This window comes from Vicia villosa, linkage group LG2 (assembly GCF_029867415.1).
Source record: "Vicia villosa cultivar HV-30 ecotype Madison, WI linkage group LG2, Vvil1.0, whole genome shotgun sequence".
NCBI classification, from domain to species: domain Eukaryota; kingdom Viridiplantae; phylum Streptophyta; class Magnoliopsida; order Fabales; family Fabaceae; genus Vicia; species Vicia villosa.
Genome location: NC_081181.1, coordinates 182,602,854 through 182,618,143, shown reverse-complemented (window position 1 = coordinate 182,618,143; position 15,290 = coordinate 182,602,854). Strand labels below are relative to the sequence as shown.

At 36.3% G+C, this 15,290-nt stretch overlaps 1 protein-coding gene and 1 pseudogene across 1 annotated transcript; both read left to right on the top strand.

The window, feature by feature from the left end:
- Window positions 1-15,290, top strand: part of LOC131653190 (ubiquinone biosynthesis protein COQ4 homolog, mitochondrial-like) — a 38,570-nt pseudogene that overhangs the window by 10,106 nt on the left and 13,174 nt on the right.
- LOC131653189 (ubiquinone biosynthesis protein COQ4 homolog, mitochondrial-like) lies at window positions 6,565-7,558 on the top strand. Its single transcript, XM_058923277.1, has 2 exons — window positions 6,565-6,755; window positions 6,883-7,558. The coding sequence occupies exons 1-2, from the start codon at window positions 6,573-6,575 to the stop codon at window positions 7,372-7,374; spliced, it is 675 nt and encodes a 224-aa protein (XP_058779260.1). The 5' UTR covers window positions 6,565-6,572; the 3' UTR covers window positions 7,375-7,558.

Genomic DNA, 15,290 nt, shown 5'->3' with positions numbered 1-15,290 from the left:
TATTTGTGATTGTTGATGTCATTATGTTGATGATGTCATTTTTGCTTATGTATTTGATGTTGTGAATGCCATATTGTGCAGATGATGCCATTGTTGCTTATGTATTTGTTGTTGTTGATGATGCCATATTATGTTGATGATGTCATTGTTGCTTATGTATTTGTTGTTGTTGTTAATGTCGTTGTGTTGATGATGCCATTGTTGTTGATGATGCCATTATTGTTGATATCCCATTGATGTTGATGTTTGTGTCTTGACGTTGATTGTTTTATGTCTTGATAAATAATGATATTCCCCATCTAGTAGCGACGAAGCTACTTATACAAATGAAACTAGTACAAATAATTCTCAATCTATAGGAGTCAAAGAGATAAAACAATGAGGGGCCACTTTGATGGCCAAGTTATTAAAAATCCGCAAGTCGGGTGTCAAATTCCCGGTCGAGTTTAGTTCTACTTATACAATACTTTATAGTCCTCATTCTTCATTTTTTTTTTTAAGAATTATGTTGCGTTCCTTGGGTGTAGCAAAGTCAACATATTGATAAATGATTGAAAACATGTAATAGAAGAGAATAAAGATAGCATATGGAATAGCGTTCAAGTACTAATTTTAAGTTTCATCGATGCAATATTACTTTATATAAACCCTAATACATACTTCTTAATGTAAATGTGTAGTTGGCGTTTGAGTTTACCGATGATTCTTAGTTGAAAAAAAAGTGGATCACTTATGATGGTACATCTTGGAAGGATTTTAAGCCACGTTTACACGTGACTACATCACGGAGCCTAAGCGTAATCTTGAGCTTCCGTGGATGAGATATCCTTATCTTTTTAGGAAGGTTTGGAAAACTTTTGTGAATTCTCGTAGTTCATGGTTAATACTAGATGTATTTACTGATAATGTTATGCTTATGCATTATAGATACAACCATGCAAGTTGATACCTTTCTAAATGTTTAAAACATTTTAAAAGTGAAGCAGGACAAGTGATCAAGACAAAAAACAAATACACTGATAGATTATCTCATGGGAGATATAAAAAATTTGAGAAAATAATAATTGTTGAAAAATACAACAACTAAGAGATGAGGACTCCATGAGTTGTGAACGAGAACCATGTCCACCATCACGACATGAGAAGTGGAAGAGGGCTCGACAAATACCAAATGGAGACTACTTTATATACCTAAAGATTAGTCGCTGAGAAAATTGAAAGTAGGACTTGTTGTTCGTATATTATGTGTTATTCAAATTGCTTTGATAATTAACATTGTATGTCTTATTATGTTGTGTAGGATTCCTTGTTTATCTAAGCCCGATAAGGTTCCTTTGTTTCAGAACCACAACATGATATATTAGTAGAAGCAGTCGGATCAAAGAAGCATGATGGGTGTGTACGTGGTATTGGAGATGGTATCGGCTTGAGAGGGTGGTTTAGTCCATTGAGAAAAAGCACTAGATAGGTGCAAAAATAAATGATAGAAGAGTTTGAGAAGAAGTTGGAAAATCAATAGAAAGAATTTGAAAATAAGTTAGCAGAGGAGCAAAAAAATCACATGAAAGACATATAAGAGTTATATGTGGTATGTGAGAACATAATGATATTTTAAATATATGATATACATTGGGTTGATTATGTTTTGTGTTTATGTTATTTGTATGAACAATTTATTGAAAGAACTGCTATACGTGGTGTAATCACAAAAGGAAGTTGTTCAGACACTCCTACTGGTAACGGTAACGAGTTATTGACTCCTTTGGAAGGATCATATAGCAAAATATTATGTTACCTTAAGGACAAGGAATACAGTGGTCGGACATAGGATTACTACAAATTTGGTGCACATAAGTATATACAATTGAATATCTCATTATGGAATATTCATCATTTTGTATAGAACTTATACCTAGATAACTTATTTTTTTAATTTTATTTAACCATTTAGATACATTCACCATGTTAGTATACGATTTAATAATAACTCTACAAAAAAACATTAAAGCAATATTAACATCAAGGCTTGAAAAGACTATTACTTAGCATAATTTCTCAATAAGTTATTAATTTTAAAATTATGGTAAGTTTTCACGTTTTACCAACTACTAATTATATATGATTGTATTCATTCACGAACCATTTTCAATTGATCATCATATCTTATCTGACGAATACGGTAACTAGATTGTGTTCGTTAAACAAACCATTTGAACTTACGATGAAACAAATTATTACTAGGTAACTTTTGTGTTTATGATATTTTTAGTAATTTTTTCTTTGACTTTATAATTAACTTTTGTGGGGGATATTTTTTATTTGTGTTGTAGTGTCGGTTGTGCCGACGCTAAATTTTAATTAATTATTTTATTTTTTCCCTCTTATTTATTTGTTTCCTTCTTCTTTTTCAGTTTGGCGGTAAAACAATTTTTGGGTTTTGTGTTAGTGGCGGCTTGACCAACGCTAATATTGTTAATGTATTAATTAATTTATTTTTCCCTCTTCATTTTTTCAGTTTGGCGCTAGAAATATATTCCCTCTAATAATATTAATTATTCAAATTGTTTATTTTTCTTAAATATTTATTTATTTCAGTTTTCAATTATTTTTTATTAATTAATAGTTATCTTGATTAATAAATAGTAAAAAATAATATTTATGTTCCTATTCTATTTCATATTAATAATTCAATTCAATAATTAATTATTTCATTAATTTTTTTAAATAAAAATTAAATTAATTATTTATAACTAAACTAAACTTTAATTGATTTTTTTTATAAATCAATTATCTACCAAAAAATAAAATTTATAAAAATAGAAAAAAAAGTAAAACTAAAAACTGAACTATATTAAATCATCAATTTCATATATTTTACTATTTTTTAATAATAATAATAATAATTTTATTAAATTATTGGTGTTAAACACCTCAACCAAATGACATTCACCTAAAAAGTGTTCAGGAAGCTTATAAGCTGAACCTAAAACCTAAAAAGCGATTCCGGTGCGATTTCGAAGCATTCAAGGAGCGATTCACATAAAAAACTAATAGCGATCGTTTTCTTCATCATCGAAAATGAAATTGATCGGTGAACTTTCATATTCCGATTGTGTTCTTCGTTTCGATTCCTTTTTCTGCGATTCTCATCTTTCATCATCTTTTTCTCTCCTGAACTTGTGTGTTTCAGGTGATTTTCACTCTTTTGGTTGACCGTAAGGCGTGTGAGGTGTCACTCCTCCTTGCTTTGGTGAATTTGTGTATTATCAGGTATACTGACACCCTTAACATTTAGGGCTTTTGCAATTTTGATATTGATATGTTGATTGTTAATGTTTGTGTAGTTCTTAGAGTTAGTTTTGATTATGTTAAACATTAGGACCTCTTCCTTTTGGTATCTTATATATTTAGTTGAATGTCACTCACAGATACTGACATTTTATTTATTGATCTTTATAAAGCTAATTTTTATATGTTTCAATATCAAGATTTGAGAGTTTTTATAATGCTAATAGAAAAAAAATGACAAATCTTTAAAATTTGAGAGTTTTTATAATGCTAATATTTCTAGGTTTCAATATCAAGATTTTCTTAATGCTTGCTATGTGAGATTCTTGGTTTTTCTTCAAGGTCCAACAAGGTTCCAGCGGGTGGAGGATGTCGGTTGTTAAGTTTTTAAGTTTGTTGGTATGACTATTTGTGTGGTATGCTTAGTTCTTAATGTTGAATGCAGGACAGGCTCTTGGACCAGACAAGTACTGTAACACATCTGTTTCCCATCACTAAACACTTTGGTTTGCTTGCTAATAGCATCACAGGTATGTTCTTCATTGCATATATTTATCAATACTTTGTTTTAAATTTCTGTGATTGATTGAACATATTTTATGTGTAGACATGAATGCTACTGTCATTGTTGTACATTTTTTTGAGAATTTTATAATTTGCGTTGTTCCGTAATTTCGATATGTAGATGTTCTTTATAGATTGAGATATTACTTGTTTCATGATTTGGTTTGACATCTTTATGTTGGTGAGATTTTGAATGCTATGTAATATGTCCTCATCATGACAATACTGATGAACTAACAATCTTACCAAAAATCCCTTAAGATTGATAACTAGATTATTGATTCCTCTGTTTCTCTCGTAAACAATTTGAGCCAATTGAGGAACATAGTGACCTGATAATCATTTAACTTTTAAGAAATCGAATAGTTCCACTGAATTCATAAATAAAGCGCAAAGTGGAAAACTGATGTAACACTTATCAAACATAGATTCACCTGCATAACTTATCCCACCAATGTAGAGTTCTCTATGCTTATACTGAGGAAATCTTTCCAACCAATTAACAAGAAAAATATATGAATCCTCGGCTGTAAGATATCGGATACACCTGCATAACTTTGATTTGATGTACTACAAGGATCTTTGGGGTACTGAGTGTAACTTTGAATTAAATTGCAATATAGTAGCTGTTTGTTTTTATGGTTCAGTTTTGGGTGTTGTGTTCACTCTTGTTCTGTCTTGCGTATTTTCCATGAATAAGTTTGCGATAACAAAATAAATTGATAAGGCAGCATAAAAGGAAATATGAGGCTGGAGAAAGATCATAGTTTTTCTACCTCAAATTGAGAGAACCGCCTCTATTAGATACACTATTTTAAAAAAAAAGTTACTAGTATTTAGGAATGAATCCTGTCTCTGCATATATATGTGTATGTTTCTGCATATATAAAGTTATGATTCAATCCTATGTGTTAGTAAATGAAGCAACTGTCTAAAGTTATGTCATTTATAAAGTAACATGTAGTAATTATATTACATAGTACTAATTAACAATCTGTGCATCTAATAATCCAAATAAACAAACAAGCCAATTAAGATGCTTTACGTTAACAACACGACAGTGCTACCGGCACAATTCTCACCTCTGTCTTACTTTGAGTTTGAGATGATTTAGATAATTATTTTCCACTAATAAAGACTTCTTACATGCCAAGTATACACAAATAATGAGGGTATTCGGCAATAGCAGTTGTTGGCTATTATTCCTAGACATCACAAGCACTACATTTTGCCAAGTAGGCTTAATTGTTTTAACTTTTCTCCATAAGTAGTTATGGACACCAACCACTGAATTTTGTGTTTACTTATGCTTCTTTTTCATATCTGTTTAACAATGCAAGCTAGATTCGGTCAATAAAAAGGTACATTATTAATAATGGTGTATCGTTTAACTATGAATTTGAATCCAGAGACAAGAGTATGAAAATCTGGAAAACATGGTTTCATTATCTTCATTCTCCTTCATTTTGAACCATTTATATTATTGAATCAAGAGCCCATTTTTGACTTCTCTGATTTGTTGATGTCATTCGTATGTGCTAACTATCATAATGGGCTTATCCCTGACTTGGTAGTCCCTAGAGTAGGTATTGTTATATACCAAACTGGGTGAACAATTTCTTGTGTTTATTTAAGTTTCCGCACTATTTTATTGTATATCTTGTCATTGTGTGTTATTTAGAGATCATTGTCTCGACATCTCTTAGGACACTTGTGATCTAAGTACCAGAATTTCACATAATTCATCAATTCCATCAAAATCTTTAATCTCCTCAACATGCATGTTCTATATTCGTAATCCTATAAGAGTTTAAAGGTATGCACTGACAATGTAAACTAACTTCACACATACAACCAATCGAAATCCTTACATTTACCATGTCATATTAATTTTTTAAAATTAAAATTGTGTTTTAATTGAATACATAGTTGTGATTAGTTGACAGTGTAAAAATATTTTACACTGTGCATATCTTTTTTTCTCATCCTATAATCAATACAATTTTCATGTTTCTAAAAAAGAAGAATCCATAAGCTATCACTATTTGAGTTTTTAAATTATTGAAATCAAATAAAAATTTAAATCGTTATTTAATTTAATCTCTTAAGAAATATTAAATTGGGTAAAATAAGAGTTCAAATATTTTAAATTAATTTAAATAATTTAAGAATCAAATTCTTGATAGTTTAATTAGAGTTAAATTGATTAGTTACATTTGTGTCAAGAAAAAAAATTGATTAGTTACATTTGTTTGATGAGAATGGGAGGAAGAGATTTAGCATAAAGAATTTAGCTTCCGAAACAATCAGAAACACCGTCGCTACTTGCACTTGATTTGAATCCAAAGCTAAAATACGAACCCTAACGCGTCTTCTCCATATTCACTCTTCAACCTAGGTATTCATTCATCCATGTTCATTGTATTTTGGCTCGATCTCTTTTCTCTTTTTTTGTGACAATTGCTTGTTCTTATTGTGATTGTTGCGCTGAAAATCTTAATTTGCTTGAGAGTAAAGTGAATGTTGATGAGAATTTAAGGTTCTTTTTATGCTTGTTAAGGTTCTAATTAGCTTTTTAGGGTTATTGATTGTGGCTGATATGCACTTTGAAACATCTAAGAGTATTGAGAAATTAGGGTTTGCTGCCTGAGAATAATCAAATCAGAATGGATGATGATATTATATTTTGTTATGTTTTAGGTTTAATCAAGGAAGTTGGAATGGTGGACGGTGGTAGAATCAAGCTTAAGACATGGCAGCAGGCTGCGGTGGCATTTGGTTCAGCGGTCGGAGCGCTTTTGAATCCGCGTAGAGCTGATTTGATAGCGGCTCTTGGTGAAACAACTGGAAAACCTGCCTTTGAAAGGGTTCTTCAAAGGATGAAATCTTCCCCCGAAGGAAGGGTCGGTAATCGTTTCTCATTACCTTTTTCGCTATTTTCATTGCTCATCATGTTGTGATACCATCTTCTTGTTCTTGTTGTTGAGGTTAAATGTTGAGTGCTTTTTCTTATATAATCTTGTTTAATAGGCAGTACTGTTGGAGCGCCCTCGTGTTGTATCGGCAAATGTAGGACATGCTTGGGACCTTCCACCAAATACATTTGGTGCTGCCTATGCTAGATTTATGGGATCCAGGAACTTTTCACCAGACGATCGGCCTCCTGTGCGGTTCATGGATACAGATGAGCTGGCCTACGTTGCAATGCGAGCTCGTGAGGTTCATGACTTCTGGCACACCCTTTTTGACCTTCCTACTAACTTGATTGGGGAGTCAGCGCTGAAAGTAATCGAGTTTCAACAGATGTATCTTCCTATGTGCATGATGTCTGTTGTAGGGGGCACAGCAAGATTCAGCGAAAAACAGAGAAAATTGTTTTTTCAACACTACTTCCCATGGGCTCTTCGTGCCGGCACACAATGCAATGATCTAATGTGTGTGTATTATGAGCAGCATTTTCATGAAGATTTAGAAGATGTTCGCAGAAAATTGGGAATTGTTCCGGTCCCTGCTGTTCCTTGACTGAATTCTTTCCGAGCTGATAAGTTGTATTTATACAGTGCAACCGCATTCAATTTTCTTAATAATGTCCAGTGCAATAGCTGTCTCCTGATACTTAGCCAGTTTTGTATAGGTTGGATTTCATCAATGACTATATCAGTCAATTAAATTAAATAGAATCACGAACATAGGTTTGGTTTTATAATCATCCATTGCTATAGTGTTCCTGCCAAAAGGAAAACTGATCCAGTTTTTAAACAACCATATTACAATAGAAATTTGGAATACTATTTTGTTTCATTTCAGGTTTACAATTTTGAAGTAGAAAGTTTATGGTGTTGATCAATAATTATTACTCTGCAACATCTGATTTTTACCAAAGCTCTGCGGTACCATATTTATGAAATCAGAGCCTCTCATCAGATATGGAAGGAACATAATCAATGGGAGTTTACTTTGTTGCCGGAGATGAAGACTGCTGGTGGAAATAATTCGAGTCCTATTGGGCATATTAGCTCGGTAGCAGAATATCAGTGTTCCAATCCCCATTACTCGTAACAATGTCAGCTCAGCGATATTGAGAGAAGGAATGTCATCATGGTTAGCAATACTGGAAGCAGAAAGCACCCTCGAAAGGAGCCATACATGATTCCAAACATTCGTTGATTCCCCATTACTAATATCCCAAAAAGAATTTCGTTGCAGCAAATCTCAGTTCTTTCCCAAATTCCTTCAAAAGTTAGAATCATTACTCTTGGTGATAATGTATCTCACATGCTTATTTCCTCTGCCATTCATGAATTTCCAACCAAGTTTCAGTAAGCAAGCTTCATTATTTGTTACCAAATTCTTCAGACCCAGACCCCCGCTATCTTAGGAGTAGTAAGGGTACTACACTTGACAATATGCACGTGTTTCTCTTCATCAGTATCGCCCCAAACAAATTTTCTTTGCATCTTTGAATCTCCTTAAGACCTTCCTTGTGTAGAGCATATGACAGCATAATGTAAGTTGGCATTGCTTCAATAACGGACTTGGCAGCAATGACAACTCTACCAACAAAAGACAAATTCTTGGCCTTCTAGTTTGTGAGCTTTGAATTAATGTTCTCCATAAGGTATCTAAAATCTTTATTCTTAGGTGATTTACCTGAGAATATTTTGTAATTTTTCCAAAGCCCTTTAGTGTCAGGCAAACTAAGGCAAGGATGTCCTCTACCTTAAGACAAGAAAATCTAAGATTAGGTTGTCTTTAGTGGTTGCTCGTAATCAAGTGTCATTATAGCGGAAATCTCTTGAGTATGATAGGATTTGACTAACCTCTCGTTAATAGGGTGAACCAATATAAACTTTGTGAGTAATAGAAAGAGAGAATGATTGAACTTTCATTTCAGTTGTAACTGATTTTCAATTGTGAAAAGTTAGTTACATCAGGTATCACAACTTGTTTATATACTACAAGTTGTGACCTGTAGTAGCCTGTAACTACTGAGTACAAACTGCCAGGTGTCAGTAACATACTGACTGACTCTAATGCTTAAGCTAATACTCTAATACCCCCCCCCACAAACTCATGGGGAGCTAGCAACCCTGAGTTTGTGTCTGAATTCCAGGAACCTTGTTGAAGGAAGAGGTTTGGTGAGAGTATCAGCCACTTGATCAACACCAGGAATGTGGGCAACAGCAATGGTTTTAGCTATGACCTTCTCTCTGACAAAGAAGAGATCAATCTCCATATGCTTGGTACGAGAATGTAAAATAGGGTTATGAGCAAGCAGAACAGCTGATTGATTGTCACAAAGAACAAGAGGCTGTTGAATAGTAATGCCAAGCTCAGTGAACAATGTTTGGAGCCAGAGCAGGTCTGCAGTAGCTTGAGCCAAACTCCTATACTCTGCTTCTGTGCTGGACCTAGCCACTACAGGCTGCTTCTTGGACCACCAAGAGATTAGGTTGGGACCAAAGTAGATAGCAGCACCAGATGTACTCCTCCTATCATCTGGATCAGATGCCCAGTCAGCATCACAAAACACCTTGACAGGGGGTGGTTGGCTGGAGGTCAGGGGAGACAGATGAAGGCCATGAGACTGTGTGCCCTTGAGGTAACGAAGGATGCGTTTGACTGCAACCCAATGGGTCTCTAGAGGGTGAGACATGAACTGGCAGACTTTGTTCACAGAGAAAGCAATGTCTGGCCTAGTAATGGTGGCATATTGTAAAGCCCTAACTACAGACCTATACATGAAAGGGTCAGAGAGGGCAGCTGAGCCAGTCTTGGTGAGTTTGCAAGAAGATTGCATGGGGGAGCTGACAGGACTGCAGTCAGACATTTTGGTCCTGTGCAAAAGGTCCCTAATGTACTTGGACTGTGTGAGCAGCATGGAGCCATTAGAAGTAGCCTTAACTTCAATGCCCAAGAAATAATCAAGATCACCAAGATGCTTGAGAGAGAAGGCAGTGTTGAGCTTGGAGATAACCTGTTGCAACAACTTTGAGTCACTTCCAGTGATGATTATATCATCAACATACACTAGGAGATAAATGACATGGCCATTGGAGGAGTATATAAAAAGTGAGGGATCACATTTGCTAGGAGTGAAATGAAGAAGAACAAGAGCCTGTTGTAATCTCTCAAACCATTGCCTAGGAGCTTGCTTCAGACCATAGAGGGCCTTCTGAAGTTTGCAAACCAGGGTGGGATCAGAGGAAACAAAACCAGGGGGCTGCTCCATGTATACCTCCTCAGTGAGCAATCCATTAAGGAAAGCATTGTTGACATCCAACTGTTGGATGGACCAATGTCTGGAGAGAGCAATAGTAAGAATGATTCTGATGGTAATAGGCTTAACCACAGGGGAAAAGGTCTCATTGTAGTCAAACCCCTGCTGTTGGTGGAAGCCCTTGGCAACAAGCCTGGCCTTGTACCTATTAACAGAGCCATCAGGATTTTCCTTAACACGGAAAACCCATTTGCAGCCAATAGATTGTCTGTTAGGAGGGAGAGAAACAAGGGACCAGGTTTGATTCTTGCATAAGGCATCAAACTCAGCTTGCATAGCAGCTTTCCACTTATCATCTGTGAGAGCCTGCTTGACAGACTTTGGCTCAGAGTGAGCTAGCAGCAAAGAGGGATGTAGTCTAGGCTGAGTGAAGCCAGCTTTGGCTCTAGTAGTCATAGAATGATTGTTGATGGGAATGTGAGCAACAGGGATGGCATTGAGAGGTACACTGGGAGAAGAAGAAGTAGAGCTAGGAGAAATAGAGAGGTTTGAAGAAGAAACAGTAGGAGACAAGGAAGGGTCAGAACTGACAGGAGCAGGTGAAGGAGCTGACACAGGACTTGAGATAGGGACAGCTGTAAGAGGAGTAGGCATAGGTAGAGAAGTAGATGGAGAAGAAGATGAAGGAGGTAAAAGAGAGTGTAGAGAAGAGATACTAGAGGCTTTTAGAGAAGAGGAGGAATGAGAAGTGGCTGGTTTTGAAAACAACTCTAGAAAGGGAAATCTAGACTCATTGAAGAGGACATCCTTGGAGATGTACATTCTTCCAGAGGGAGAGAGACACTTGTAACCCTTGTGGGAAGTGGAATAACCCAAGAACAAACATTCATGAGACCTAAACTCAAGTTTGTGGGCATTATAAGGTCTCAATAGAGGGAAACAAGCACAACCAAAAGCCTTTAAAAATTTGTAGTCAGGAGCAGTTTTGAACAGAAGAGTATAGGGTACTTGAAACTGCACTGAAGAAGAGGGAAGTCTGTTAATTAAGTAGACAGCTGTGGTAAAGGCAAAATCCCAGTAGGTCAAAGGTAGGGCAGCATGACTCAACAAGGTAAGGCCTAAGTCAACTATGTGCCTATGTTTTCTTTCTACCACACCATTTTGGTGATGTGTGTGGGGACAAATAACCCTATGCTGAATGCCCAGATCTGCCAAAAATTTGGAAAAGGGCCTAAACTCTCCACCCCAATCAGATTGAATAGCCTTAATAGGATATCCAAGTTGTAACTCAACTAGGGCTTTAAACTGTTTGAAGACATTGAGAGCATCAACCTTAGATTTCAGTAAGTACAGCCAAGTGAATTTAGAAAAGGCATCAACAAAGGAGATATAATAATGAAAACCTTGGGTAGAGGATTGAGGGGAGGGACCCCAAAGATCACAGTACACAAGTTCAAGAGGAAAATGATATGTAGTTTGAGATAAGGGAGAGTGTAATCTGTGAGCTTTACCAACACAGCAGGCAGAACAAAAGGTATCAAGATTTTTATTAGAATGAGACAAATTACAACTTTGTAATACAAGTTTCAGCACATGAGCATTAGGGTGGCCTAGCCTAAGATGCCATACATTGGATAGGGAAGGGGAAATAGTAGTAGCCTGAACACTAGGCACTATTTTATTAGGACTAACTAAGGACAAAGGAGGCTTGGAACTGACAGTAGACTGAGTAGGCTTTGAGACAGCAAAAGGAGGAAACTCATAGAGGCCATCAGGACCAACTCTACCAACCAGAAGAACAACATTAGACACCTGTGATTTAACAAGACATGTGTCAGAAGTGAACAGAAAATAGACTTGACTATCCTTACAAAATTGACTAACACTGATAAGATTTTTGGTAATTGAGGGAACATGAAGAAGATTTTTAAGTGTGAGAGGTGTGTGAGATTGACAAGTAGAGAAAAACTGACTAGAGCCAGCTGAATTGATATGCAGACCTTGACCATTTCCTATAAAGATTTGGTCATGGCCTTCAAAAGGAGTGTGCTGTTGGAGATTGTTGGCATCATTAGTGACATGAAAAGAGGCACCTGAATCAGGGTACCAAGTGGCAGCAGCCTGAGGTTGGGCAGCATTAGCAATGAAAGCACTAGGAGTTAATGTAATAGCAGGTCTAGCTTGTGATGTAGCACTGGCAGTAGATCTAGTCCAAACATTTGCAGGAATTTGAGCATAAGCAACCTGAGGAGGAGTCCACTGCACAGGTGCAAAAGGAGTGCTAGCATAGGCAACTTGAGGTTGAAACTGTTGATTATATCTATGCCAACAGTTCAAGGCTGTGTGACCAGCTTTGGAACAGACTTGACACTGAACACCAGAATTTCTGCCTCCTCTACCTCTACCACCTCTGCCACCTCTATAGGACCTTCCACCTCTGAAGGAAGCATATTCAGGCTCAGGAGAAGGGGAGGCAGGGACAGAGGGAGTAGATTCAACAGCACTAACCGGAGGAGTTTCAGAGGCTGGAGGTTGGGATGAAGCTTGAGTGAGATTCAACGAAGCCAGATCTGGAACAGAGGTTTTCTTGAACTTGTTCAACCTCAGTTTATGAGCAATGAGAAGAATCTCCACTTCATCTAGATCCATATCTCCAAACTTACTCTCTACAACAGACACAACCGAAGCATACTCACTCGGTAATCCTTCAAGGATAACATCAATGTGATGCGTGGACGGAACAGGATCACCAATAGAGGCTAAAGCATCAACAGTTTGACGAATCTGAAGCAGATAATCAGAAATTGATTGCGAATCCAGAGAAGCAGAGCGAAGTTCAACGCGAAGTTGTCTTGCTCGTGCACGAGTCTGCTTTTGGAAGTAGTTGAACAACCGATCCCAAAGTTGATGAGAGTGAACGCATCCAATGACGCGAGACATGATTTCGCTGGAGAGCGTTGATTGCAACCACGACAAGAGTAGCTGATCTTTCTGAAGCCACGAGGAATAGAGAGGATTGACGATACCTTGAAGACGATCGTCATCGGAGAGAAATTTGGGAGGAACACGCGCACAAACCACCAGATCTGTGAGATTGTGTGCGTTGATGTAAGGCTCCACTTGCTGACGCCATAGATGGAAGTTTTTGTCGTCGAGTTTGTATGCGATCTTCAGCGCAAACTGAAGACGGCGTGATTCGTCCATCACCGCCGCAGACGGCGCCGCCGGAGACGAAACGTGAGCGGAAGAGGGAGATCCTGGCTGTGAGTCCATGGATCGGAGAAGCTAAACTGATACCATAATAGAGTTTGACCTAATTCATCCTTACAAAACCGGTCGGTAAGGTGAGGAGTGTCCCTCTATATATATTCTTTGAAAGCTCTATCTCTAGCCAATGTGGGACTTTAGGATCTTCCTAATACACCCCCTCTCGCCCAGCACTCTTTTGGGCTTGGTGCGTGGATATTAATGGTGGGCGGCCCATGGTCCGATCGATAGGCTCTGATACCATAATAGAAAGAGAGAATGATTGAACTTTCATTTCAGTTGTAACTGATTTTCAATTGTGAAAAGTTAGTTACATCAGGTATCACAACTTGTTTATATACTACAAGTTGTGACCTGTAGTAGCCTGTAACTACTGAGTACAAACTGCCAGGTGTCAGTAACATACTGACTGACTCTAATGCTTAAGCTAATACTCTAATAGTGAGTGATCCTTTATCCATATTATCTTTATCCTTTTCGTTGCTACACACTTTGTGCTCGAGAAACTATGGGACATGGCTAAAAAAAGTCATATTGTTGTTGTTGGCAAACAAAGAATTTATACACACAAAGATACTCTATCCCTTCTTGACAAGAAAACTTAAAAACTTTAGCACAAGATAAAAACTACCATGATGAATACTACTTGACTCTCTAGTTAGCACATACGAATGACATCAACAAATCAGAGAAGTCAAAAATGGGCTCTTGATTCAATAATATAAATGGTTCAAAATGAAGGAGAATGAAGATAATGAAACCATGTTTTCCAGATTTTCATACTCTTGTCTCTGGATTCAAATTCATAGTTAAACGATACACCATTATTAGTTGAATGTCACTCACCATTATTAGTTGATTCAATATATATTTAGTTGAATGTCACTCACAGATACTGACATTTTATTTATTGATCTTTATAAAGCTAATTTTTATATGTTTCAATATCAAGATTTGAGAGTTTTTATAATGCTAATAGAAAAAAATGACAAATCTTTAAAATTTGAGAGTTTTTATAATGCTAATATTTCTAGGTTTCAATATCAAGATTTTCTTAATGCTTGCTATGTGAGATTCTTGGTTTTTCTTCAAGGTCCAACAAGGTTCCAGCGGGTGGAGGATGTCGGTTGTTAAGTTTTTAAGTTTGTTGGTATGACTATTTGTGTGGTATGCTTAGTTCTTAATGTTGAATGCAGGACAGGCTCTTGGACCAGACAAGTACTGTAACACATCTGTTTCCCATCACTAAACACTTTGGTTTGCTTGCTAATAGCATCACAGGTATGTTCTTCATTGCATATATTTATCAATACTTTGTTCTAAATTTCTGTGATTGATTGAACATATTTTATGTGTAGACATGAATGCTACTGTCATTGTTGTACATTTTTTTGAGAATTTTATAATTTGCGTTGTTCCGTAATTTCGATATGTAGATGTTCTTTATAGATTGAGATATTACTTGTTTCATGATTTGGTTTGACATCTTTATGTTGGTGAGATTTTGAATGCTATGTAATATGTCCTCATCATGACAATACTGATGAACTGACAATCTTAACAAAAATCCCTTAAGATTGATAACTAGATTATTGATTCCTCTGTTTCTCTCGTAAACAATTTGAGCCAATTGAGGAACATAGTGACCTGATAATCATTTAACTTTTAAGAAATCGAATAGTTCCACTGAATTCATAAATAAAGCGCAAAGTGGAAAACTGATGTAACACTTATCAAACATAGATTCACCTGCATAACTTATCCCACCAATGTAGAGTTCTCTATGCTTATACTGAGGAAATCTTTCCAACCAATTAACAAGAAAAATATATGAATCCTCGGCTGTAAGATATCGGATACACCTGCATAACTTTGATTTGATGTACTACAAGGATCTTTGGGGTACTGAGTGTAACTTTGAATTAAATTGCAATATAGTAGCTGTTTGTTT

What these genes read in the sequence shown, in the direction of transcription:
- LOC131653189 (XM_058923277.1), top strand. Translation starts at nt 6,573, where the DNA reads ATGGTGGACGGTGGTAGAATCAAGCTTAAGACATGGCAGCAGGCTGCG. An exon ending in AATCTTCCCCCGAAGGAAGG is followed by an intron (nt 6,756 to 6,882) that starts GTCGGTAATCGT and finishes CTTGTTTAATAG; the next exon opens with GCAGTACTGTTGGAGCGCCC.